This window comes from Polyodon spathula, chromosome 10 (genome assembly GCF_017654505.1).
Source record: "Polyodon spathula isolate WHYD16114869_AA chromosome 10, ASM1765450v1, whole genome shotgun sequence".
Taxonomy (NCBI): domain Eukaryota; kingdom Metazoa; phylum Chordata; class Actinopteri; order Acipenseriformes; family Polyodontidae; genus Polyodon; species Polyodon spathula.
In genome coordinates, this window is record NC_054543.1 from 43993028 (window position 1) to 44019024 (window position 25997).

The 25997-nt window shown below is 41.2% G+C and overlaps 2 protein-coding genes across 4 annotated transcripts in view; one reads left to right on the plus strand and one right to left on the minus strand.

The window, feature by feature from the left end:
* Window positions 1-65: 65 nt before the first annotated feature.
* Window positions 66-22332, minus strand: tgfbr2l (transforming growth factor beta receptor-like). Of its 3 annotated transcripts, XR_005951031.1 has the most exons (9): window positions 22107-22332; window positions 11204-11360; window positions 10214-10416; window positions 6742-7556; window positions 6172-6313; window positions 5694-5821; window positions 4777-5062; window positions 2674-2714; window positions 66-2301 (listed from the first exon to the last, which is right to left on the minus strand). XR_005951031.1 is itself a non-coding variant. In XM_041262240.1 (8 exons), the coding sequence occupies exons 1-7, from the start codon at window positions 22156-22158 to the stop codon at window positions 4817-4819; spliced, it is 1743 nt and encodes a 580-aa protein (XP_041118174.1). In that variant the 5' UTR covers window positions 22159-22332; the 3' UTR covers window positions 66-2301; window positions 4777-4816. The 3 variants fall into 3 exon arrangements, 2 of the variants coding, with proteins under 2 accessions (XP_041118174.1, XP_041118173.1); XM_041262240.1 differs by lacking the exon at window positions 2674-2714; XM_041262239.1 differs by having other exon boundaries at window positions 66-2714.
* Window positions 22333-23999: 1667 nt separating this feature from the next.
* LOC121322379 (sorting nexin-4-like) overlaps window positions 24000-25997 on the plus strand; it is a 23787-nt gene continuing 21789 nt past the window's right edge. The window contains exons 1-2 of the mRNA XM_041262242.1: window positions 24000-24137; window positions 25265-25389. Coding sequence (XP_041118176.1) covers window positions 24033-24137; window positions 25265-25389 — 230 coding nt within the window. The 5' untranslated portion in view covers window positions 24000-24032. The remainder of the gene's footprint in view (window positions 24138-25264; window positions 25390-25997) is intronic.

Below are 25997 nucleotides of genomic sequence, written 5' to 3' on the forward strand. Positions count from 1 at the left end.
CTTTTATACTAATAGCCGTTTTTTAAGCTTTTTAAACATAAGCAGCTAGTAACCAGTGTGGTAATCGTGATGCTCCAGCAGTAATTTGAAGTCTTCTCTTGGCCAGTAATGAAACCTCATAGCATGTACAAACCTTTCTGCAGAGAGTCCAGCTGCCCCCAAACACATTATAATACTAATACCATACTAGAATACCAGCCCTCACAGTTTCTGCGATTTTTTAAGTTGTTTTAAATCGTAGATATATGCTGCATTGCTCTCCTCATAAATATGTTGTCCCATCCAAACTGATAAATTTGATAAAATTAGGAAAATGAACATATCTCTTTAAGTGGACATGCCACAACCTTAATTTATTTTAAATTCAAGGAACATATCTGTGCTGTTAAGTGGCTCTTCGCAATGTTGCCTGGTGGCTGTGTGTCCCTCTGGTGAGGGCAGATTGATACACCTGTACCTGTACCTACAACACTGCTGTGGCTGCAATTAGACATTACTCCTTTTGTGGGTCCCAGTCCATTTTGGACAACTTGTACCCTATTTCTATCTTAAGTTTTCAGACAAAACATTAAGGCAAGGTAGCTCAACATAAGAAGTAAGCCAAAACACCAGCCCTAGAGCCAACACCTAAAAAGTCTGACTGAAAATACAGCGCTATAGAATTGCAAGTCGGATGGCAGTCCATTTATTTACAGAAACTGGGCTCTCCTCTTCTGCTTCAGAGGAATGTGCCTGTTAGTGGTAATTCCAAGATAACCACAGATAGGTGTTTGATGCAATTCAGGAGGAGTCCCTAGTGTTGTGAAGTGTTCAAATCGACCAGAGTCGCTGAGATATTCTGGCTGTTTCCTTGTTCTCCTTACCACTTAAACAAAACTCCTTTTGAGTTTAATTACTAATTTGAAATGAAAACAGTAAGAAGAAAAGGACAAAATAAAAAATACTTTATTTCATAAAAAAAGAAGCTTAATGAGATTAATAACTTGCAATCAATCTATTATATAAATTGTCACTGAATATAAAATCTGTACAGATGTGAAACCGGTTCACATTAAACATAATGTAATCAATTGAGAAAACGGGTGAAATGCAACTTTGTTCTTTCCCCATATATATGAACACTGAAGACTAATTCTATATCACTAGCATGTAAAACAAGATGCTTTAAAAATGGATTTCAAGCTATTACAGAGCAGCATGGAACAGTGTACAATGAGCTTATGTGATAACCCAGGAACAGGTGGAAAGAGACCTTGCAATAGAACTATAGAAGAAAACTGAAACACATTTTACCTTCCTGCTCTAACTGTATTTTAAATTCTAAACCAGGATCTCCTTGCACTATCCACCAGGCTGTAGCACACTGATTTCAAGTTCCTGGTGGGATTAACAGTTGTGTTTAGTAGGAGGTGATCAAATCGTTCCCTTGCCATCAGGAAAGCTCAAAAATCTGTTATATTTAGAATTCACAGCCTGGCAGTGTGTTGTTACAATAAATCGTTTGACTGAAGCAGTTTTTTCCACAGGCTGGCAGCAAGTGCATTGCTCTGGAATACCCTGTGTTAAGCTTTCTCCACGGAGAGGGGAGCCAACCCCAGATAGCCTGCCAGCTCTGAGAGCCTGCAGTGCTTTCCCACACAGGCAGGCGGGCCGCCTTACTGAAAAAACACCACCATGCAAATCCAATATAAAAAGAGCTCAACACAGGGTGACCATGATGTTTGGTGCCTCAACAACTGCACGTTTACCTTGTAGATCCACTGCACTTGCCATAAAGTTGGGTTCCTTGTAAAGCTAAAGTATGAAGTGGGATCAGGTAGGAATGGACATCTTGGGACTGGGTTTGTTCCCCAGCTTGGATGGAAGCTATTGGCTATAACCACTTGCGTTCCCTAAAGCCCAAGACTAGTGTACACTGTGAATCAAGGAGATGAGAGCGCTTAGGACTGCACTGCTGCAGAAAGAACATACAACAGCAGAGCCTTTAACATGGCATTTAAAGAGGAAGAGATACACGTCCCCCATGTGGTGCAACATCTGTTTAAGTAACATTAACGTCCTGACAATATTTTACACTTATAACTTTAAAGCCTGTTTCAAAGCCCTTTTAAAATGGCTTGTCCAGTTCACTGCGGTTTGAGATCTGTCCTCTAAATCACTACAGGTGTGTTATTTAAACAGTTGTAGCACCCCGTGGAGACATGTAACGCTACTTATGGTTTAATAAAGGTACTCTGAAGATCCTTACGATCAACCACATGGTGAAGAGTATATCTCCAGTACACCGCAGCTTCTCAAGACCTGCAAGCACATTACACGTACACATTAGATTAAATATTGCTTAAAATGCAATTCATATTCAAATTGCAACATTAGAATAAAACAAGTGTGCACAGGGGTATTTGTTTTTGGGGTGTTATTATACATTTAAAAGACAGACACAGAGGTCTTCCAGATATAACTGGTGCATATTCTGCACAGACCTGTGGCTTTTTCCTGTCAGCAATCAAGTTGCATGCAATAGTTTACAAAGATTATGCTTTGCATGTTCCAGTCAACTTTCCATAGGTTGCAGCTTGTGATTCATCTCGTAATGAGGTGGACTTCAGTAAATTATCACTGATACATTGTATAAGGAGTGCTTTACTGTAAACTAATTCAAGTTGGACTGACCTTTTCAGTTTTGTGATACTTGATACACGGCAATAACGGCTCTAGGTAAAAAAAAAAAAAAAGTGTCTGGATTATCTTCCTGTTTTGAAAGCTATTATTCAGTACAAAATAAAATACAGTTTTTCCACTTATAGAGCTCCATGTTGTTTTGGATTGTTTGTGTTTGCCAGAGAATGACAGCGCTATGATAATTGTTTTTCCACTACAGTGAAAAATAAAGATAAATTTCCTTTGTAACCCAATGGGGAAAAAGAAACAAGATATATGGTTGCTTTGATGTAGGCCTATGTTTTGACAAATGCGCTGCACACTGTTTTTATTGGCAGTTTACAACTTGAACGTAATTTAGTGTTTAAAATAAATGTCACTTTTAGGCTAGGTTTGTCTAGTTTTAATAAGGTCTGAGATGAGGTTGGAAACTAATTATTTTTTACATGACAAATCTAGTCTTGCACACATGTTAATGATCTAAACTGTGCCTGAATTTTAACACCACTGTACCACTGCCCTGAAAGTCATTAAGACATTTCTTCGATGTTGAATCCAAAGGCACTGTTGCCGCATTATACCAAGAGCTTTGATTTTGCAGATGAAGTGTTGTAGATGTTATGGGGGTGTGGCAGAGCAAAGCTCTGCCCTTTTTAAATTGGCAGGGATGGGGTTAACTTCCCCTACCTGCCTGGGTTTATTATATTCAGGTGGCTGGGGTTGATTAGGTTAATTAACGATCAATCAGCGCCCAGCCACCTGACATAAAAGGAGGCCGCCGCTCTCAGGGCCCGAGAGGGAGGAGCCGCCGCCGCTCCCAGAGCCCGAGAGGGAGGAGCCGCCGCTCCCAGAGCCCGAGAGGGAGGAGGAGGAGCCGCCACTCCCAGAGCCCGAGAGGGAGGAGGAGGAGCCGCCGCTCCCAGAGCCCGAGAGGGAGGAGGAGGAGCCGCCGCTCCCAGAGCCCAGAGGGGAGGAGGAGGAGCCGCCGATCCCAGAGCCAGAGAGGGAGGAGGAGGAGCCGCCGCTCCCAGAGCCCGAGAGGGAGGAGGAGGAGCCGCCGCTCCCAGAGCCAGAGAGGGAGGAGGAGGAGCCGCCGCTCCCAGAGCCCGAGAGGGAGGAGCCGCCGCTCCCAGAGCCAGAGAGGGAGGAGGAGGAGCCGCCGCTCCCAGAGCCCGAGAGGGAGGAGGAGGAGCCGCCGCTCCCAGAGCCCGAGAGGGAGGAGGAGGAGCCGCCGCTCCCAGAGCCCGAGAGGGAGGAGGAGGAGCCGCCGCTCCCAGAGCCCGAGAGGGAGGAGGAGGAGCCGCCGCTCCCAGAGCCGAGAGGGAGGAGGAGGAGGAGCCGCTCTCAGAGCCGAAGGGGGGAGTTGGCCGATTGCAGCCGGTGTACGTTGTACATGGGGGAGGTATGTGGCAGAGCAAAGCTCTGCCCTTTTTAAATTGGCAGGGATGGGGTTAACTTTCCCTACCTGCCTGGGTTTATTATGTTCAGGTGGCTGGGGTTGATTAGTTGATTAGGTTAATTAACAATCAATCAGCGCCCAGCCACCGGACATAAAAGGAGGCCTCTGCTTCTCATTTGGAGGAGGGAGCTGAGGAAGCAGGTTGGTTTTTTTGGTTGTTTGGAAAGTTTGAATCCAGCGAAGGCATTGCCCAGCCTGGAAATTGTTATTTTTGTAAGTTTTGCTTTTTGTCTTTCTTTGTGTTTAAATTGCTTTGTTTTGGCCCTTGTGCCCTTTCATTTTTGTGTTTATTTATAATAAAAGTTATTTTTTTGAACTGCAGTCTGTCTCTGGGCCTCTTTCCACTCGCCAGCCTGCCACAGGGGGTTATTCTGATAGGGATACAATTACATATTTGCTTATGAGTTTTACATCTAGTCCCTTACTGCCAGCGTTTTCAACATGTCGGCACCAAGAGGTGAAAATGCATGACGAAAACTGTAGGCGCCTATGCATTTACATCTGACAACACACTGTTGCACAATATCGGTCTCGGGTTTTAACTAATAGTCCAGCTCATTGAATAAAAGCCTTCAATAAAGCAATGGTCTGTACATTTTTTAGTCTAGATAGAAGAACTTAAGAAATCCTTCAGATAAGTGAAGATACTGCTGTACCAAGTGGTGTGCTGTTGTCCCTTCATGTGGCAGTGCTTCTTCACACCTCTGTCACCAGTATCACAGATGGAACCCCCTGGAAGGGTGCTGTTTCCTGGGTATTGCTGTCAGGTTTCCAGGGCTCCGTGCCTGTGGTGCTGGTATTGTGATTGTTGTTGTTGAGATTGTCTTTCTCCTCCATCTGCCCCATCACGCTGAAGCGCTCAGCCACGCAGTGCGCAGTGAGTCGGGCCTCTGGGTCGTGGTCCCAGCACTCCCCAATAGTGTTGCACAGGAACTGCATCCCCTGAGAGAAAGCCCACAACAAGGGGGAGTTAGGCTAATGAACAGCAAGCAGGGAACGTTTACATGACAACAGTGAGAAGGTACAAAACGTAGCCACGTGAGCTTTCCTAAAGGCTGTTTTAAAGCAGCCACGTGGACTGCCGAGAGGCCATTACGAATTACAGTTCAAGCTAAAGCCATTATTTTGCCAGAAGACAATGCTAAATAGGAAAATATTTATGCTATTACTGCCTGCTGGTAATGGGCCTGCACATGTTCTAAATTATTAGGACACTGAAAATTAAGGCAATTAACATGAATTTATTTTGGGTTATTTATTATGGGTTATGACGGATTCAGGCCCTCTCATACTCCATAATATAATGCCCCTTTCACAGAGAATAATACTTGTTTATAATCCTGGCTTCTCTAAGCTTGTCCTGCTGTGCTCTGTTCTAATCACCTAACTAATGGCAGGCCTAATGCAGCTGACCTTTAATCCTGCTGGTGTTTCTCCACAAGGGTGATTTATTGACCAATTTAATTGAACATCATGAAATACAATTCCCATGTGTGTCTCAATTCCCACCTAGTGTAGGTCACTGGCTGCATCTGGGTATATAATATCACTGAACAGCTCTGCACTTCCCTACCTGGTGTAGCAGCCAGCTGCTGGGGATGTCAGGCCGGCCCCGCTCTCTCAGGACCAGGTCCCTCATACTCTCCACGCAGGGATGCTCACACACCTGAGACCCAAATGGTGGCTCGTAGCTCTTCACCTCTTAAAAAAGGAGACAAAACAAAGAGTGAGTCCTTTATCTTTCCTGAGTACCTTAAAGGAACACTTGCGATTTACAGCATCTAATGTATTCAGGTGGGAAAGCATATGAGCGCTTTCCTGATACTTAATGTATTATTACATTTATCGACAGTTTAATATCCTGTGATGTGTTCAGCATAATACTTCTTTGTTGTTTCTGTATATTTCAAGTTCATATTAGCATTATGCTATGCACTTAAGCCTGTGCAACAATGATATGCTTCCCCGCCTCATTACTTACTATCGTTCTTGATGAGTCTTTTCAGAAGCATTTTTAATTATGAAGCAATTACTTTATCCACGACCCTCACCTCCAATTACATCACAACGAGAGGCCATTTCCCACAGGACCAGGGCCATGGAATACACATCCATCTGCTTGAAGGACTCCAGCTCCTCCAGGTTCACACGAGACTCCAGAACCTCGGGGGCCATGTAGCGGGCAGTGCCAACCTGACAGGAGGAAAGGCTTCAATGAAGCTTCAGACAAGACAACTCTCTGGCTGGCAGTTGACATTCAAATTCAACAGAATTCTGGAACCTTCCAATACTGATAATTAGTAAAAAAAAAAAAAAAAAAAAAAAAAAAAAACAACATTCAGAAATACTAGAGTGCGGATCTATATACGACCAGTGTTTAAATCAATAAAGGGGCCTTTGATTAACATCTCTAGCATCTCTTGTGTAAGTAAAATGACAGATTAGGTCCTAGTTTATTTTCCAAATGGTGCCTGGTAATCCAAAATCCATTGTATTACCATTAATTAAATACCAATTAACGGCAATGCAATGTAGGTTATACATTATAACTCTAGAATGTACCTAATTCACTGCACTGTACCATATGTCATGATAAAAGTGACCCTATGTTGTTCATTTACCTGTCCGCTGTTGGAAAAGTCCTCTACAGTGAGAGAAGGGTCCAGTCTCAAAGCCAGGCCAAAGTCACACAGGACACACTCCGTCTTGCTCTTCACCAGAATGTTGGAGCTCTTGATATCCCGGTGAGAAATGGGGATTTTGGGAGTGCCGCACGCAGTGTAGTCACTGTGGAGATGGGCCACGCCACTCACCAGAGAACCCGCCATTAAGAGGAGCTCCGACCAGCTCAGCACGTGGTCGGTCAGGTACTCCTGTAGGTTGCCCAAGCTGTGGTAGGCTGTGATGAGCCAGTATTGCTTCTGCGGGCCTGTGCCTCTCTCCTCGGCTGTCAGGAACTGCAACACGCTCTCATGCTTAAGGTTGGCGTCCGAGAAGATCTTGCGTTCGCTCTTCCAGGAGTGGTACTCCTCTGCAGAGAATATCTTCACAGCTACAGTTTCGTAATGGCCCGAGGCATTGTGGTTTAGCCTGGCCCGCCAGACGTCTGCAAACCGGCCTTTCCCCACGACGCGGTCCAGCTCAATGGGCAGCAGCTCAGTGTTGTGATTGATGTTGTTGGCGCAGGTGGAAGAGATGTCAGAGTGGCTGTCGTCGATCATGGCAGACAGCTTCCCATCGTATTCCGCAGAGTCCCTGTTCTCTGGAAGGTCCAGGGTTTGGCGCTGGGTGTGTTTTGCAGGCCAGGCCTCTTTCCTCTGCTGTCGGGTGCGGTACAAGTAAAAGACCATGGTTGCCAGCATGGCCACCAGAATAGGTGGAAGCAAGCTGATCACCGCAACAGGAATGACCTCTTTGCTTTGCAGCTTTGCATAGCCTAAGGAGAAAAGAACATGCTGGTCATAGCATTTCTCTAGGATTCACAGTGCAGTTACCCTCCAGGGGCTAAATGCAAAAACAAAAGACTGGAAGTAATCATGTAATGTCGCACTTACTCTGATTGTTAACCCTCTGCATTGAAACAAGAACATACATCAAGCTGCATTGGACTGAAACGTATTGAAGGTATTTAAAAGTATGATTGTTTAAATATAGAAACAATTCAAGTTGAGTGTGTGTTCCAGGAACTCTTGCCAAGTATAACATTCAGTGAAATAAGTGCAAGAAAACTTTCATAAGAACATAAAAAAGGTTACAAACGAGAGGAGGCCATTCAGCCCATCTTGCTCATTTGGTTGCTAGTAGCTTATTGATCCCAGAATCTCGTCAAGCAGCTTCTTGAAGGATCCCAGGGTGTCAGCCTCAACAACGTTACTGGGGAGTCAGTTCCAGACCCTCACAATTCTCTGTGTAAAAAAGTGCCTCCTATTTTCTGTTCTGAATGCCCCTTTATCTAATCTCTATTTGTGACCCCTGGTCCTTGTTTCTTTTTTCAGGTCGAAAAAGTCCCCTGGATCGACATTGTCAATAATTTTGAATGCTTGAATCAGATCACAGTGTAGTCTTTTTTGTTCAAGACTGAATAGATTACATTATTTTAGCGTGTCTACATATGACATGCCTTTTAAACCAGGAATCACTCTGGTTGCTGTTCTTTCTACACCAGCAATATGCTTTTTATAGCGAGGTGACCAGAACTGAACACAATAGTCTAGATGAGGTCTTACTAATGCATTGTAAAGTTGTAACATTATTTCCCTTGATTTAAATTCAACACTTTTCACTATATATCTGAGCATTTTGTTGGCCTTTTTTATAGCCCCCATATTGTATAGATGAAGACATTTCTGAGTCAACATAAACTCCTAGATTTTTTTCCTTCTTCAATTTCAGCATCTCCCATATGGTATTTATAATGGACATTTTTATTGCCTGCATGCAGTGCCTTACACTTTTCTTTATTAAATGTCATGTGTCTGCCCAGTTCTCAATGCTGTCTAGATCATTTTGAACGACCTTTGCTGTTGCAACGGTGTTTGCCACGCCTCCTATTTTTGTGTCGTCTGCAAATTTAACAAGTTTACTTATTGTTTGCTAAGTCTTTAATATATATTAGGAAGAGCAGAGGATGTAATACTGATCCCTGTGGTACTCCACTGGTTACCTCGCTCCATTTTGAGGTTTCTTCTTAAATCAGTACTTTCTGTTTTCTACACCTTAACCACTCCCTAATCCATGTGCATGCATTTCCTTGAATCCCTACTGCATTCAGTTTGAGAATTAATCTTATGCGGGTCTTTGTCAAAAACTTTCTGGAAATCTAAATAAACCATGTTATATGCTTTGCAATTATCCATTGTTGCTGTTGCAGCCTCAAAAAAAAATCAAGTAGGTTAGTTAGACACGATCTCCCTGTCCTAAAACCATGCTGGCTGTCCATGTTAGATCTCATAGTTTTTATAAGTTTACATATAATGTAAGTCAGGCTTATTGGTCTGTTCAACAAAGGCAGACAGGTGCTGCTGTATCCAGTTGTTTTCATTTTACAACAGCATAACCAACGAAGGCACAGAATAGAGCTATTTCTCTTGGCAGGTTATGCACAGCCTGGCTACTCTGTACAGTGCTGACATAGCACTATGAAACCAGGCAGCAGGAAAAAAAAAAACAAGAAGAATCCATGAGCAGTAAGTCTGTTTCCTGTTTTACTGGCATGAGTACGTTTACGTCGTATTTCAATTATCTTCCGAAATGTTCTTGTTTTCATCTCTGATGTAAATTTAATTAAAAGTACTGTGTGTTCCATTTTTGTTCCAGAAAAAAAAAAATCATACTTATTTTAATGACCTAAAGCACTCCTGTAATGTTTCTGAGTTCTCTTTCACTCTAAGATGATTTTGTAGTGCTCCCACTTGGAGGGTAATCAGATTTATTTCTCCAGGTCATAAAAGCAACCAAAATAAATATAGCATACAAATACTGGCTGAGAAACTACATATACAGTATCTCCGCTAAAGAATGGCATTGAAGTCAATGCTATAGCTTATTGGGTATCCTTTTTTTCTTACAAATAAGCAAGACGATTACAGGCAGGTTATTGAGATATCTTAAGAACATAAGAAAGTTTACAAACGAGAGGAGGCCATTCGGCCCATCTTGCTCATTTGGTTGTTAGTAGCGTATTGATCCCAAAATCTCATCAAGCAGCTTCTTGAAGGATCCCAGGGTGTCAGCTTCAACAACATTACTGGGGAGTTGATTCCAGTACAGCAGCTGGGCATGGCTTCAATGCTATGTCGTGGATTGGTGAAAAAAATGATGTAAGCGGTCCGACGGGCACGCAAATTCCAAACACAGACATGTGGTTTGACAGGGGGAGGCAACCTATGTACCCAATGAAACTGGGGTGTACCTTGCTTGCTAGTTTGCCAGCCCAACATCTTAACAACTGAACAGTATGTTTGGATGAGCAGTTCTAAGCTAATGTGTTCTACCTCTTTCGCACAGCAGGGGTCAGTCTTGCACACTTTGCAGTCACACAGTGACCAAGGCATTTTCAAAGGAGATACCACACTTCTCTTGAAGATCTCTCACCGTTGTCACCCTTTTCGAATATCAGCTTGTCATTGCACTCCTGTTCACCCATACACCCGCATATGTAAAGTGCTCCCTCCTCCGATGGCTGCTGCACCATGAGGCACTCTCTGGTGGTGTAATTGGGAACCGTGGCGTTCTCCACTGGGAGCTGAGGGTCATGGCACATGGTCCTGACGCTAATACTCTTGTTGTCCTGCTTCCTGAAAGAAATGCAAACAGACACAATAAAACCCACCTGACTCTGAGCCAAGAAGTAAGAATTAAAGGAGGATGCTAGTCCAAGCCTTATATTGTCTGGTCTCTATCGCTCCATAGTAACCTGTAGGAGACTAATGCAGCACTTCCTGTGGGCCCCCAGCCAAGATCAGCAACTCAGCACAGCCTGGATTTGAACTAGCAAGCCCCCAACATGACACCCTGCACTCCACGCGGTAGTGTCCTTACTGGGAGAACCACTGGGAGCCCCAATGAATGATCTGTTTAGTGTTATGCCAGTTTTCTTTGACTCGTTTAAACTACTACTGGAAAATTGTTAAATATGAATTCCTGCAAATGTTCGAAAAAAGAAATCAAGTATTAAATCCAATTCCCTCCTTTCTTACTCATCGACAGACAGAACTGAATTCCCTCCACCAGGCCGAAGCCCTTTCTGTGATGGTTTTGTGTTTTTATTATGTGTGGGAGGGGAGTCTGAACTGCCAGCTTTCCATTTGCTTTTCCCAGCAATGTTTTTATGAAGCCAACTGGCTCAATTTCCCTCGCCTGAGTGAGGTTTCACAAAGGGCTGTAATTCAATGTGTATACCAACTGTAGCAATACCAATTGCAGTTTTCTTTCGGAAGACAAGTTGAGAAACAGGGAAGGACTGACCACAGACTGTGTGTGTTGTACAGAGCTGAAATCTATTTACCTTTGTTTTAGCATTCTGTCACTACAGTGTACTAACATGATATTCTGCAGTGCTCTTTTCTAAAGGACAACACATACCATATCGCCACGCAGATTTCTTTCTGGTATTCACAGAAGGAGCTGAAGGAACAGTTACTGTAGCACACATTGTCTTCACACACCGGGCTGGAATAGTCGCACCACTGACACAAATTGCTCACAGGAACGAAATCTGCATGGGTCAGAGCGTGGATATCTGTAAGAAAGAGAAAGCAAAAATCCTGATGACCTTTCAGGGCATAGTGTAACAGGTGACATGTTCTGTAGAAAGCTACTACGTCAAACCATTTAGATTTTCTTAGGTTTATTATTTATTTGATGTACTTAACATTTTCAGCACCATAAGGTACGTTTCTATTTAAAATTATGTTATTACACAAAGGACTTCTTGTAGAAAGTTGCAAAATAGGCCCAATTCACTCAACATTCGTCCTTTGAAGGGTTTTGTGGGGATCGATTATTTTATAAAATTCCAATAGCAGGGGCTATGTTTTAAGGAATGGTATCCAATACAGGAATTTATATTGTCACACCACAGAGGAGTATGGTTCTCATGACTTTACATTCTAGCTATGACCCCAAAGTCAAGCAGCAGATTATGACTCAATGCACAAACGCAGTCCTGTTTATTTATCCAGTGGCTGCTTCTTTGTTCAGCCGCTTTGGGCTTGCACCTCAACTGCGGTTCTGGTTTTGTGCTGGAGTTTAAACAATAGTGAGCTTCGCATTTTTTGGCACAAAAAACAGCTCAATTCATCCCTCATGTGAGTTCTTGACATGATTCCCACATTTGCTCTGCTCTGTCTGCGATTATTGCAACACATTATTTGCAGGACTCCCAACTGTATAAATAAGTTTCAACTGGTATTTCCTCTTTTTCACCTGTAAATGCTAGGAATTGATGCTGGAGTGACGAGTGTGCAGTCTTTTACTTTAGACTACAGTATTTTGGAGCTTTGTGTGTACTTGTTAGAGGCAGGTATATGGTTTGGTTGGGCACGTTAGCAATGCAGTAATTATAGCAGAAGGGGTAGATCCATTAGCTACACTATAAAAAGCATACATATACATACCAATTGCAGGGAACTTACATATAATATGTGCCAGCAGGGATGAACCCCTGTTGGGGGAATACCTACCTGGTGTGTTTTATTCAGACGTCCTCCAGATCGTACCCCAAAGACACATAGATTTAAAACTCATAATATGTGGCTCGTAAGAAAAGTGGCTTCCTTTAACCTGACCACTCGAGGGGCGTCACCAGTGTTTTTTCCCTCTAGACCTAGACCTCATGTATGTGTCTTGCACAAATTTTGGTTCTGGGTTTGTACTGTTAAAAAAGCAGCCAAAAACTTGACTTCCTCCCAAAAGGAGCAGGAGCAAGTTAAAGGTATCTGGAGCTGCGGTTTTAATCTGGATTCGTTCCTTTATGCTCTTGTCTGCCAGCGCTGTTCTTCCCCGCGCTGTAACAATGCCAGATCTGTGTTGCTCAGTGTTGCTCTGTACCTGTCTTTCTTCTAATCAAAGCCTTTTGAACAGGCTTGCGAGCTGCATGTATTCAATTAACTTCCAGCCTCACAGAAACAATGAAGCTGTGAATCCGCTTTCATAACTCTATTTTAAAGAGCTACAATACTTTTCAAATGTGACTGTTTAGAGGGTTTAGAGTCAGGACTGTATTTTAATGATGTTTTTATCAAATGGAATGTACTGATGTACTGAGACGGCTGATTTGCTCTTTTTAAGATAATGTGTTGATACTGAAAGAAATAGATGCAATAAGGACCCTTGTATGAATGAATGCTTGCCTTATTATAATATACTATAAATAAAGTCAAAGTTAAGTCATAGGTTATAGGTTACAGGCAGTTGCCAAAATTTCCTCAACCCCCCAGTAGTCTAGCACATTCACTGCCTGGTCACTTTATTAGGGCATGCCTACCTGATTGGATTTTGCATGACCCTGATGCAAATTGAAAATGTGACATGGCATGGGTTTGCAGCAGCATTATAAACATCCAGTAGAGCATGCTTGGGATAAACATGAACGACTCTCCCTACCTTGACAGGGAGAAACACATCCCTTGAGATCCCTTCCAGCAGCTCAGGGCAAACGGTGGCCTAACCTGAGATTGGGTGCAGGTCCTTATAAATTAACCAGGCTGTTTATATGCAGCAAAAACTAAACACACACTATGGCTTCCATACCAAAATGAAATATGTATGTAATTAGATCACTTCCTTATACAGTAAAGTTGCCAGATTCAATCTCTAAAGTTTTGTTTCTGTGGGGAAAAAAAACCTACCTTCACATCACATGATGTATACATGACAGAACTGACATTAATGTCTTTTATTCTCTGTATTATGTTCTTAGTGGAAAGCTTGGCTTGAAACAAGGACTTAACCAGAAATTATGTTTAAAAATCCAGAGGTTTGCGGCTTGACAAGGGGACAAAGTCGTCTTTGTTTAGACACGATGAGATGTGCTCTCTCTGTTTGAAATCCCAGGAGTCCGGAGCTAGGGTTTGATGCCACATCACCCGTATTAATTTGAATTAAACCCAGATCAATCCCTTTCATATGAAAACTACAGTGATCTAATAAAGCTGCACAAACATTAAAAGAAACAGTACACATCCATAAAGGGGTTCCAGATGTTACCAAATGCTAAACATCAAAATATAAACTTCAAAAAAAAAAAGCTGGATAAGCAAAAACTTAAAACTAATTAAAATCAGCAGTTAGTGTTCCAAAAATAAATGAGATCCATAAGTGCCTGCATGAGCCAAGTAAAAAAGTTAGCCAGTGACGGTTTGCAGAGAACTTTGACTTGGGCCTGCCTCCAAGGATACTGCTGATGTGGGTCCACCTTTTTTTCCTTTCTGACTAATCAGGTTTCTGCAAAGTGTCCCATTAGTGTTGCCGTAAAGTGCATCAGCTGACAAGGGCTTAAGGCAAACTAACATTTTGCTCAGAATTCGTACATGTCAAGAAAAGAAACCTCTACCAGATATTTGGGAGCTGTTCTGAGCAGTGGTGTAGTCCTGAATGTCAAGGTACTGGATATGGATTTTCCTAAACAAGAATTATTATACAAACTCTACGTGTCTGTGTCAGGGGCTTCCTGTGTGTTTGTGTCCACACTCGTAGTCGATGCATTGTTGCTGTCTGTTGCTGATTATAAGGCTGGTCTGTCACAACAAATGGATCACTTGAAACTATGTACAGTGGCTCAAGGTGGATATGATATTACCTGTAACAAACAAAACCTTGGAGACTGAAAATCACGACCCCATCAATCCCTTCTTTCCAGTCATGATTGCACCTTTACTGTAAGATGCAGCTATTTTTGCACATCGCCACTTTTATGGATTTTGTTTCATCAGTGCATGAATGCTTTGTATGTACTTACTTCCTTTGTAATGTGTGCTTGCTGTTAAGGAGGTTTTAATGATCACTTCTTTAAACGTCAACAATGATTCTTAAAACATGTTTTTAAGCAAATGAATTGATTCTTAAAGGTCAATACTGAAGGGGTTAAATGAATTATAATGTACAATTTCTCTAAGGATATGTGCATATGACATAGGGTGGAATTAGGATAGGTGAGTCAGCGTCTTGCTAAACTTCCGTAAAATGTAACAGAGACAATGCCCATACCTTTATGGTTCCCTTGGAACAGGAGCCAAATTTCTACTGCACAATCAAGATAACAGGTCTGCTTCTTTGATCATTGTATGTGGACTGGTCATTATCTAGTATGTGCACTGGCATAAGAGGTTGTAACTATTGATTACGTGACAGAGAACTAACTGAGACTGCCTGCTTTACTTCTCTTCTGTACAATAAACCTCGCTGTTACATCTACATACTCAAAGGCTGTTTTGGTTGCTGCCTGCTGCCTACAATGTTTCTGGTGTTTTCCATCTGCCTTGATCTATTGGTCCAAGGATAAGTAAAAAGGATTTTTTTCCTGGCAGTGTCAGAGTATCTGTAAAAATTATTGAGGACTTTCCCGGAGTGGTGTATTGTAGCTGTGAAAGTTCATTGTTTTGTATTGTAAGCCGGCAGGTGGTTTTAAGTACTCTGATTTGTGGGGGCTAGAGATGGTATAGTGAGTGCAGCTCGGTGCTGGTCTCCCCAAGGGATAAGTCATAAAGGTGATTATCCTGTTAAGTGCGGCAAGTTGCAGTGAGGCAACTGAAATTGCCTGTGTACGTGTCTGTGTGTGTCTCTTAGTAATGTATGTTTGTATGAGAACCATGTTATTTTGAAATATCATCTAGAAGTCTAAGAAGTCCATGTATTGGTAACATTACTCAACCAAACCAATTAAACATTGACTGAATACTCTTATTGAGTCTGGACGTCGCTAGGCCAGTGGCATATAGACTCCTCGGATCTCAATAACCAATCAATAAAGGGATTTAGTAACTCATATTGTTTATTTGCTGTTTTGTGTGGTAGCAACAACAGTGTTGTTGTGAGGATAATAGCAAGTGAAAAACTACTGTCATATTCTGGTAGCAGCAACAGTGTTGCTGTGAGGATAACAGCGTGTCTATTGTCATATTTTGGTAGCGGCAAGTGCTGTGAGGATAATAGCAAGTGTAAGATTATTATCATACTGGTAGCGGTTTACAGTGTAAACCATGAGGATTATAACACACCCATAAGAATGTAATCACTTTAAGTGAACAATGTAGGACTGCATTGGGGGTATACAGGAATATTTGGTTGAATAAAATGTCGGAATAAAATGGAACAAGATGGGTGGTCATGTGAAATGAGTCATGTGGCTCAAAGAGACTGGTATGGTAAACAGAAAAAGGATACATTGGAAAAGACCTGCATTATGGTGGTATGCAGAGCAGAAAAGCTAATGGAAGAGTCAGAGGAAAGTCCGAGACAAAAGGGTGTGGACGCAAAATGAGTCAAGTAGTAGAACAACAGGAACAAATAATGCCCAAGGTGAAGGGACTTGGGATTATAATGGGGTTAACCCTGGGCGAAGAAGCAGAAGGTACAGATTGGGGGTATACAGGAATATTTGGTTGAGAAAAACTAATCTAGGGTATCGCTGTAAAAAAATGCGTACTGCTGTGAGTGTAGATATTGCTTCAAGTTAATAAGGATTAATAGGACAATATTAAGTAGCAACCCCCAAGTGCATGCTACTGTTTGAGTGTAAAAGTACCCCATCACATGGGGTAAAAGAAGTAAAGGGGGAAATTAGCTACTGTTTTATTAGGAAAATGTTTAAGATAAAAATAAAAATGTTATTGAAGTATCAGGATCTAGGCGTTAGTATTAGATCCCTTGGCACATTAAGATATAATGCGTTCTGTTTATCAAAGTAAATGTCTTACGAAGCTTCTTGTGAGTTTGCTTTTGAAGTTGGTCAAATGCAGTATCGCCACACACAGGAGAGGTGATAACTAGATTAATGTGATAACTGAACATTAATATAAGATATATATAGATATATATATATATAATATATATATATATGATATATATATATATAAATTTATCTTACGGAAATGAAATGGAAAGTGTCAGGAGGAAGAAAAAGCAAGACTGGTAGACTTGACCACGAAATACTGTAATGGTGAAGATCAATGATGAAGGCTGCATGATGTGAATGAAAAAAAACAACAACAAAAAAAGCACACAGGGCAATACACAGATAACAGCTATAATATGTAGCTTCCAAAAGTACAGAGTCAAAACAAAGTCACATTTTAGAATGATAATTTTAAGAAGTTGTTTACTAATGATTGTTTGGGTTAGGCTGGTTTTGCTTAAGCAAGGAGATAAAGTAACATCTTGAAATAAAATAGGTAATGGTGAGAATTTGTGTATTAATGATTGTTTAGTTCATGCATGAGCTGAGCAGGGAGATAGCATTTTCTTTTAATGGAAAACAAACAATTAAAAATGATAGTGAAACAGAAACGTAGTGCTGTAAAGCATCGAGTTATGTTACCAGTATTGGACTGGTTTATGTGGTACTATGCAGTTTTGTGTGGTTGTCTTGGGGTGTTTAACTCTGTGAATTTTAAGTAGGTGCATAAGTGGAGATGGTAAACTGTGTTTGGCAACTCTTGAGATCAAAACCAGCATCTGTTACAGTTTGAGAATGGAAGCCAGTTTTGGTTCAGGAATTAGTATAATGGAGTGGACTAAAATAATATTGGGTTAAACATTGCATGGAGGGTATGTGTCTGTCCCACTGATTTGCAGATTCAGGGAGCAAAGAAAAAAGCAAGCATGACCATATATGGGCAGAGAGAGAATGCATAGATAGAGACAGGAGGAGGTACGCCTGTACAGCTCATAGTGGATCTGAAGAATGCTGTTGTCACAGCAGCAGGGAATCCTCTGTGGTAGGAATAGTGCAAGGCAAAAATGAGATGACTGCTGAATACGCAGCAAGTAAATAGAATATGTTTAGAGAAGGGAGTGGTTTAACTATCAGAAATGCACTGGGGGACGTGAACAAAGACACTGTTGTCTTTATGACATCTTAAAGGCTGGTTTGAGCTCCAAGTTTCAGAAAATTATGGAAGTGGGGTAGACCCTGGTGCCACATGTTATACTGTAATTAATTGGGCAACTGCCATTGAGAGCAGAGAACACATGAAAGTGGCAGCTATGGCGATCAATGCATTTGATGTAGCCGCAATGCCGATGAGAGGCAGAGGTATAACAGGACAGTGTTTTAAGTGCGGTAAACCAGAACGTGTTTCCCGTGCACAGTCCCGACATAACCAAAATAAGGACTCGCAATGCTCCAACTGTGGACGTGCTGGGCATTTAAAGGAAACATGCTGGGGAATGGGTGCAGGAGCAGAGTGGAAAGGCCCGAGACAAAGCACCTGAGGCCAACCGTCTGCCCCACTGGCAGACGAACCCGCAGGGTATGCGGAGTGTATGAAAATGTTACGATGCATTAAGTCCAGTATTCCGGGCTACTGGGACTGACGGGATCAGGCCTCATGTAAAGTCAGTAGGGTTACTAAGGGAGGTGATGGATGCATGTTTATCAATGCGTTGTTAGGAGGCCAACAATGTGAAACGCTGGTAGATAAGATATGGGAGCTAGTGCATCCATCACTGACATGCAGGTTCCTCTCACTACTATGTGATTATTGAAGGAGTTGGAGGGGGAACACAAATTGCATATAAAACAAAACCGATGCAATTGAGGATGGGAGAGCTCTGTAACAATATAGAAATGGATTATGTAAAAACACATAAAGTATTCTAGGGTTGGATATTATTTCACAGATGGGACTCGTTATAGACACTGGAGCCCATATAATTGTAGAAGGGAAGTTTGATGAAAACTATCGTTGTGGGAGGCAGAGAAGACTCGCTCCACAGAAGCTCTTTGACTTGAATGAGCTGGGACCGGAAGTACAGCGGGTAGCTAGTGAGTATCCACATGTGTGGGTGTGGCATAATAATGATTGTAGAAAGGCAGAGGGCGTGGAAATTGTGATTGAAGGAGAACCACGCCTAGCACAGCGTCAGTATCGTGTCATAGATTGGGGAACCTCTGGGTTTATTGGAAAATGTTGTTTGGCATAGGGTTCAGGTCCACGTTAACTTTTGTGTAGACTTATTTAGTAATAACTGTTCTACTTTCTCTACTCAACATCAACTGTTTATGAGCCAAGTCAGTCCAGCGTTATGTAACACAGAGTAAGGTTACCTCAGGTGACAACACCCACAGTAGACACCGACCAGAAGTGTTATCTGTAATCGCAGGCTGGTTAGGGGCTGCTAACTCGGAGGTAAACACCTTAAATGACGAGTTTCAGCGTCAATATGATGATGCTACACACATGTATGCAACAAAAGGGTTAGTAGAGGCTGCTATGGCTATACACAAAAATATTGAAGCTATAAATATAACCTTAGGATCCATGAGAGCATTAATAACTGTGCTTATGAATGATGACAATGTTACCCAGCATGAAGAAAGATATTACAGGATGGGAACTGCTAAGGTGTACCAATTAGAAAGGGATATTACTGATCTATTGTCTGGATGAACGCCACTGACTCATAGATCTAATAGGGCTAATAGAGATGGCAGGTTGGGGTAGCATGGGCTGCTGAGCCATACTCACCTACCCATTCCGGGGACCCTATGCTATTACCAGTATTTCTTATCTGATCCTGATCCCCTCTGGGGATCCTATACAACAAAAGGTGTTGATGGCCGTCCATCTGTTGGCAATGCAGCAAGGTAATCAGGTTGGGTATGCAATGAAACTATGTGCTCTGTTGATTGTTGTGTTCAAATGAATGAAATTGTTGTACGTACTTGTGATGGGAAACTTAATACTATGAATTTACAACTGCGTGTGATCTGCTATTGTGCGAGCAGCTAGTGCAGCAGGACGATATTCATTAGTGTATTACTTCTGAACGCACTCACCTTCCATACAACATAAACAATGTTCCACCAATGTGTCATATTGCATCACTGTAAATACCACTCTCACCTCAGGTTCTAAGACTGTTCACGCCCTGAACGAAATACAGAAAGCAAACTCTAGAGAGAGCTCAACATGAAGCCATGATGGCAGACGTACATGTTGATATGGCCCGAGCTGAAGCAGAGGTCGTTGGGTCACATGCCTCTGCACCAGGCTGGAGTTTTGGACCCGGGGCCACTATCGACTGGTTTGGATGGTGGAACATTTCTGGTAGAATTGCCTTTTTGGGGTCGTTTGTTACCTTGGTGCTCGTTCTCTTCTTGTACTGCTGTATGCGAAATACTTTCCACCGTCATCAACGCACTCAAAGGACAGTGAGAGAAGTTAAGCGAGCCTTGTTCTAAGACGTCCAAAAGATAAGTGCTAGTAACCTCTGTCTCGGGAGCTAAAGATAAACTAAATGCTGCATGCAGGAAATACCTCTTGAAGTTTTGAACTATCTGTGCTTGGTGCAATTAGGACCACAGTTCATTGGGAAGACCTGGGCTCATACCAGCCTTGCTTTTCAAATTGGGAGGCTTGGCAGGAGAGGGGATAGGAACTGGACCGAAGGCACAAAGGCAACACCAGCACTTTCTGCACAAGCTTAACTGTTTAACTAAAAGGTTTGAAATGACGCTGTTCTCCATCTACACTCACACAGAGGCTTTCAGTTGCCTTTCCTATATACTCTAAAATGTTTACATAATTTAGGATCTTTAACCCTTTTATAAACACCACCCCCCTGCCAGGAATAACATTTGGAATAAGGTATATTTTAAGCGCTGCCAAAAATCTATGTGTTACAGAGACAATGAGATGACTTTCAACAGAAGGGCTTACTGCTCCATCTGGAGAGCTCAGCTCCAGTGAAGTTTGTTTACAAGCAATATGGGTGGAGGATAGAGGAACGGGAAACGAGAAGAGGGCATGCAACGCCAGATATGATTCCCTCAGATTGGGCTGATCCTACCTAAAACCTAACCTGGGTTTAGTTGTTAACAGATGCATGCAATCATGGTTACAGATCATTATAGGATCACACAGACACTTTTATTCGAGTCATCTCCACTAACATATAGTACTGCACCAACATGTTGGGCTCCACAGATTAATTTACTAAAACGAGGTATGTTTGTAACATATATATCACACACCAATAACACAGAATAACATCCTGGCTTTAAGAAATCTGGACTGGTGTCGGTTTTATTTTTATTATTTGCGCTTCCCTTATAAAGGTTTACCACAGCAAACACTTAGCAAGGAGTAATGAAGCATAGGGAGCGCATGGTAAATCATAGGTACACATTGTAAAAGAATAACGAGGTATTGTAAAGCATATTAATACACACGACAAACCAGGGTAAACTATGGTAAATGCATCGTATAACTATGGGGAAAGCATGGTAAAACTGCAAATACTGCACATAAACACAGTGGTAACTAACGTTTTTTAAAATGGTTAATTGTGCTCAGAATCTTTTGGTGATTTTTATTATTTATTTATAAATTTACTCAGGGTGTGCGAAACCTAGATAAAGTCTCGCATACCTTTGTAGTAGGTCACACAGAACTACGACACGTGATGTGATGTGATTCGGGAGGAAGCGGCAGAAACTCTTCCTTGAGCATAGCATTGTCTTACAAAGAGTCAACAGAACCTCAACAGAAAACAAAGGGGGCCGCATTACTCCAGTGTTAAAACCCAGTAATCCCAGTAACGCCATGAAGAAAATCAGCCACGGTTTTAACAGAGGTAAAGTTAATGTTATATTGTAACCTTCCGTTATGGGTGGTATACTGGCATATTGGCATATTTAACCCCTGCTTGTCCCAGACTTATACGTCAGTTTTCCATATATCAAGCACGTCAAATTTTAAAGATTAAAACTGGTGCCTAAAGGTGGACCATGACGAAACTAAAAGTCTTATTCTGACAAGAGAGAGAAAAAAGCACGGTGAAGCTTAAGTACTACTATAGAAGGCTAAGGGCCGAGTTTATTAAGACGTTATTAAAATCTGGATATAAATACAGAAGAATGTAATCACTTTTTTTTTGTTTGTTTTGTTTAGAATATTTCGTTTTGCAATGGATGTATCGGGGTTTGTGGGTATAACACCCCAGTTATATATATATATATATATTATATATATATTATATATACTAGTAACAATATAGATATATATATATAATATGGCGTTGTTGTTACATATATACAATATATATGATACATTTACAAAAATCTTGTACAGTGCAACCAGTACTGTAATGGCTAAATGGCTCTAGTCTTACGATTTAAACTCATAATTGAAAAAGCAGCTTTATCTTTCAAACAACTTCACATTCACTCTTACCCGGTAAGAGACAAGTCTCACCAAGACATAAAAATTCCAATACCTCCTTTAAAAACTTTTATGGATAGAAAGGAAGCTCCCATACTCACTGAAAGAAAGAAACAGCACAGATGTCACAGTTGAGATAGCCCAGCACCCCATCCTCTTGGTAGCAATAACCAGAGATCAAACTCTCAGGATCCGCGGATCACAGCTCCTGTCCGTGCATATGAAACGGAGAAATATGAACATTTTTTAAAGATAGATTCATTCTAGCGGAGTTTCTTGGGTTTGGGGTTTCTTGGCTGTGGTTCAGTGTGGGCGGATCCAGCTGTTTAAGAGCCAGCTGGGGGAGGCCGCCCAGGAACTGGAGTTTATTAACATCATCATATATCAAACAGAAACTCGAGCTCCAGCCACACAAACGGGAAAACTCTCCCGAGCTCCCGAGAATATCCATCTGCTTAATAACAGTAAAGCACAGCCTGTGCTTCAAAACGGCAATGCAAACGAGTGGTAACGTCAGACTAACTGGCTGCTATAAATAAGTATAATACAATATAACAGGTTTCATTCAATGTATTTCTAGAACTATAATGTTGATGCTTATGATAATAATATTGATTAACACACATTTAGTCTCACTGATGATGTGCAATAGTTTATTGCAGATGGAATGTTGTTTCTAGTTTAAGCACAATTGTTAACTGACATTAGAATACCACGCTGAGATTCATTTTAAAACAGTAGCCTTTATTGTTCGCTCAATTAAATTAACAGCACTTTTAGTCATTCAAACGAAAACGTCGTTATTGTTGGTTTTTTTTTTTTTTTTTTTTTTTTTTATTTATTTATTTATTTTGCTTCATTAATGTTATTTTGTCCGCGCGTTTGTCATGTACCGTAAATTTAGATACCAGTCATTATATACTGAATATGAAATCCACACTCTGACTCACATTGGCAAAAAAAACTTAACAGGATTAAACAGACATCCCTGATATCACAAAACACAGTGTCTGTGCAATCTACAAAGAACGGCGAATCTCTGTCCAGTGTTGTACCACAAAACAGAGCACTGCATTTGGGACTAATCCGGGATTATGTCCCCCTTAATCATTTTAAGCAAAGAGAGAAGCAGTTATTTTTTTCTCCTTAAGTGGCCCCATATTTAATATAAGAAATTAAACAAACGGCTTCTACAATTGAAATGGAAAAGGAAGGGTGTGCTTGGCACTAAACTGCAAACATTTTATTTCAATCTATAAACTTTAGTAATTGGATCAGCAAATGACCATGACTTTGTCTGGTATAAACAGGAAACCAACATAGCTAGGTTTATCGAGGCAAAAGTGCAGTGCACCGTTACAGAACTGTAAAAGGAAGAGAGAGAAAAAAGGGTTATAAGCTAATTGTACTTTGGAGAATTGCAGAACATTCAGTACTTAATGTCACACTTACAAATAAAAGATACATTTACTGACTGAAATCAGTAAAGTGGACCAGTAAGTAGCTCCAACAAATCTCCTGGAAATTTACATAACACTTTACATTCTGGAGTCACTCAGTCAGTGTTGGTCATGATGATGCTAAAACAGCACCATTATTGTATGAGTGCAGTAGCTAAGCTGTAGGGAAACCCAAACTGCATTCAGTGTCATTAGCCAATTTGCAGCACAAGAAATTATACAAGTGTAGCAGGAGACCAATGCATTCAAGCCACTGCATGGCCCTATGTAACAACACGCAGATTTTTATTATGTCCTTATGGGGTTTTTTTAGGTTCAAGAAATATAAATTATGTAAAATTAATCTGCAATTACTAAAAGCATCAAATAAAACCGTCTGTCAATGCGACACTCTGTTATTGTGTATGTGTATCAAACTTTTATGGGATCGGCTTCGCTTTGTACGTGGCAACCACACAGTAGTTAATTGTGTACTGCGCTGCTCGGTTTGTGATCCAGCCAGAGATCAACAACTGTAGTGTAATATACTGCACTCCAGGCTGTGATTACAAGTGTTTACCAGTACGCATGCGAGGCAGCGAAATACTGGAGAGGATGGCGGATTCTAGGAGTGAAGATGTAGCAGTGATCGGAAACACCGACCTCAGCGCCGCTGACCCACACAACAACACGGTAATTGGATACTACAGTTTGAACAAAACACTTAGAAATATTGGAGGTCAGACATTATAAAAACCTTTGGAGATACTGTACCGTACATCAGAACAGGCCTTTCCCCGACCGTGCTGTTGCACAGAGCTGCAGCTGGAACTACTCGGGCAAAGTTGTGGTGGTACTGTCCTCACACTGGGGTCTCTGTTACATTTTTTGTGTTGATACGTACATTTGTATCGCTGTCATATTGTTTTAAATGTGATTTTATGAGCGCGACTAATCCTTAGACTTTTTACGAGCTCTGGTTAGTAAAATACCAGTATAAAGCACTGTATTATGAAGAAGTAATGGAATGGCCATTCTCCAAATCACACACACGGTCATCTGATCCAGTTTTTATTTGATCCAGTTTTTAAGCAGAAATTAGCTTAAATAAATATGTTTATTTTGACGCCAAACTGGGTATAATGTATAAGTGGTGGTAACATTTTTATTTTTTATACAGATTTTTTTCGACTGCATAAAGTAATGTTTCTGCAACACCACCGCTGTTGTCAGTACAGTACGTTGTTTCACCGAATGCGTGACAACAGAAGACTTCATTTTTAATGTTTTTAAATGTACATTAGTGTGAATAGAATACAAATGAGGAAGCTTTTATTTACATACGTTTAAAAATATACAGACTAGTTTCTCCGGGATTTTCCAAACAATACATGTATTGCAAACGTTTTATTTAATAAATAAATTCATAAACAATTGCACATTGTCTCTCCTGGTTTTTCATAAATCATGTGATTTACTGACTGTCGACATACACTGCGAAGAAAATGCATTAACAGTCTTGAAAGGTCCCAATAAGGCATCATTCTGATGAACTTAGCAAAGCACAGCCCTGCAAGCAAGATGGAAGGAAACCAATTAGACTAAGCAATAGAGAGCAATGATTAAAGTAAAAATAATCATTTTAGTAACAATAGAATGATTAACAACATAGAGGGTGGGGGGTAAAAATACAGCGCAGGTTTTGCAATTGCATTTTCTAGCAATGTTACAGCTGCAAAAAGGATACAGCACTGTGCTAACTATTTTATTTATGTATGTGTGTAATGAAAAGTTGTCATCTTTTTGTGCTATACCAACAGATGACAGAAGAAGGGGTGCCTCTGCTAAAGACAATGGAGATCAGTGTTTCAGAGGCAGAGAAGAGAACAGGGAAGAATGCAGTGAGCATGCAGGAGGTCTATACGGTCTACCTAATCGAAACACGGTAGGGGCAGTAACACAGGCCTGCAGTCATACAGAGCAGTGTTTCCCAAACTTTTTGATTGGCGACCCAAACGAGCACAGGAATAATGAACCCACGACCCCAAATTATTCACTATACGGTATTTTAACTGAAAAACTTTTTAACCAATCAAAAAGCCACGTTTCATTTATTTGTAACTACACTAGATTTTTAGGCTTTGATAGTTTTACAGGTTGCTAAAATGTTTGTTTTTATCAAATTAATTATTGAGTAAAACAAAAATAATAATAAAAGAGAACGTGGTGCCACTTCTTCGAACATTTTCTCACACGACAGCCAGCCCAGGTTTCTGAGTGAAGGGTCTCCTTCGTGCAGACAACGGGACTGCAGCCGACCCCAAACACGCATTTGCAGGAGAGCCTCCATTAGGGATTAATGGACTATGTTGGTGCATTGAGATAATGCGTGGTGGGACGGGAATGCATGCCTGTGATTTGGGGAGCGTGCATGAAGGAGCGAAATGTAAGCCTGGCAGAGGGAGGGGCTGGGTGAAGAGTGTTTTGGAGCTGTGGGAGAGAACCTGTTGGGTTTTTTTTAGTTTTTATTTTTAATTCGGGTCAGACTAGAGG

Excerpts from the sequence above, each read along its gene's own strand:
- tgfbr2l (XM_041262240.1), bottom strand. The coding sequence starts at position 22,158 with ATGGGGTGCTGGGCTATCTCAACTGTGACATCTGTGCTGTTTCTTTCT. Across the intron at positions 11,361-22,106 it reads TGTGCTGTTTCTTTCTTTCA|ATATCCACGCTCTGACCCAT; the intron begins GTGAGTATGGGA and ends TCTTTCTTACAG. Across the intron at positions 10,417-11,203 it reads GAAATCTGCGTGGCGATATG|GAAGCAGGACAACAAGAGTA; the intron begins GTATGTGTTGTC and ends CATTTCTTTCAG.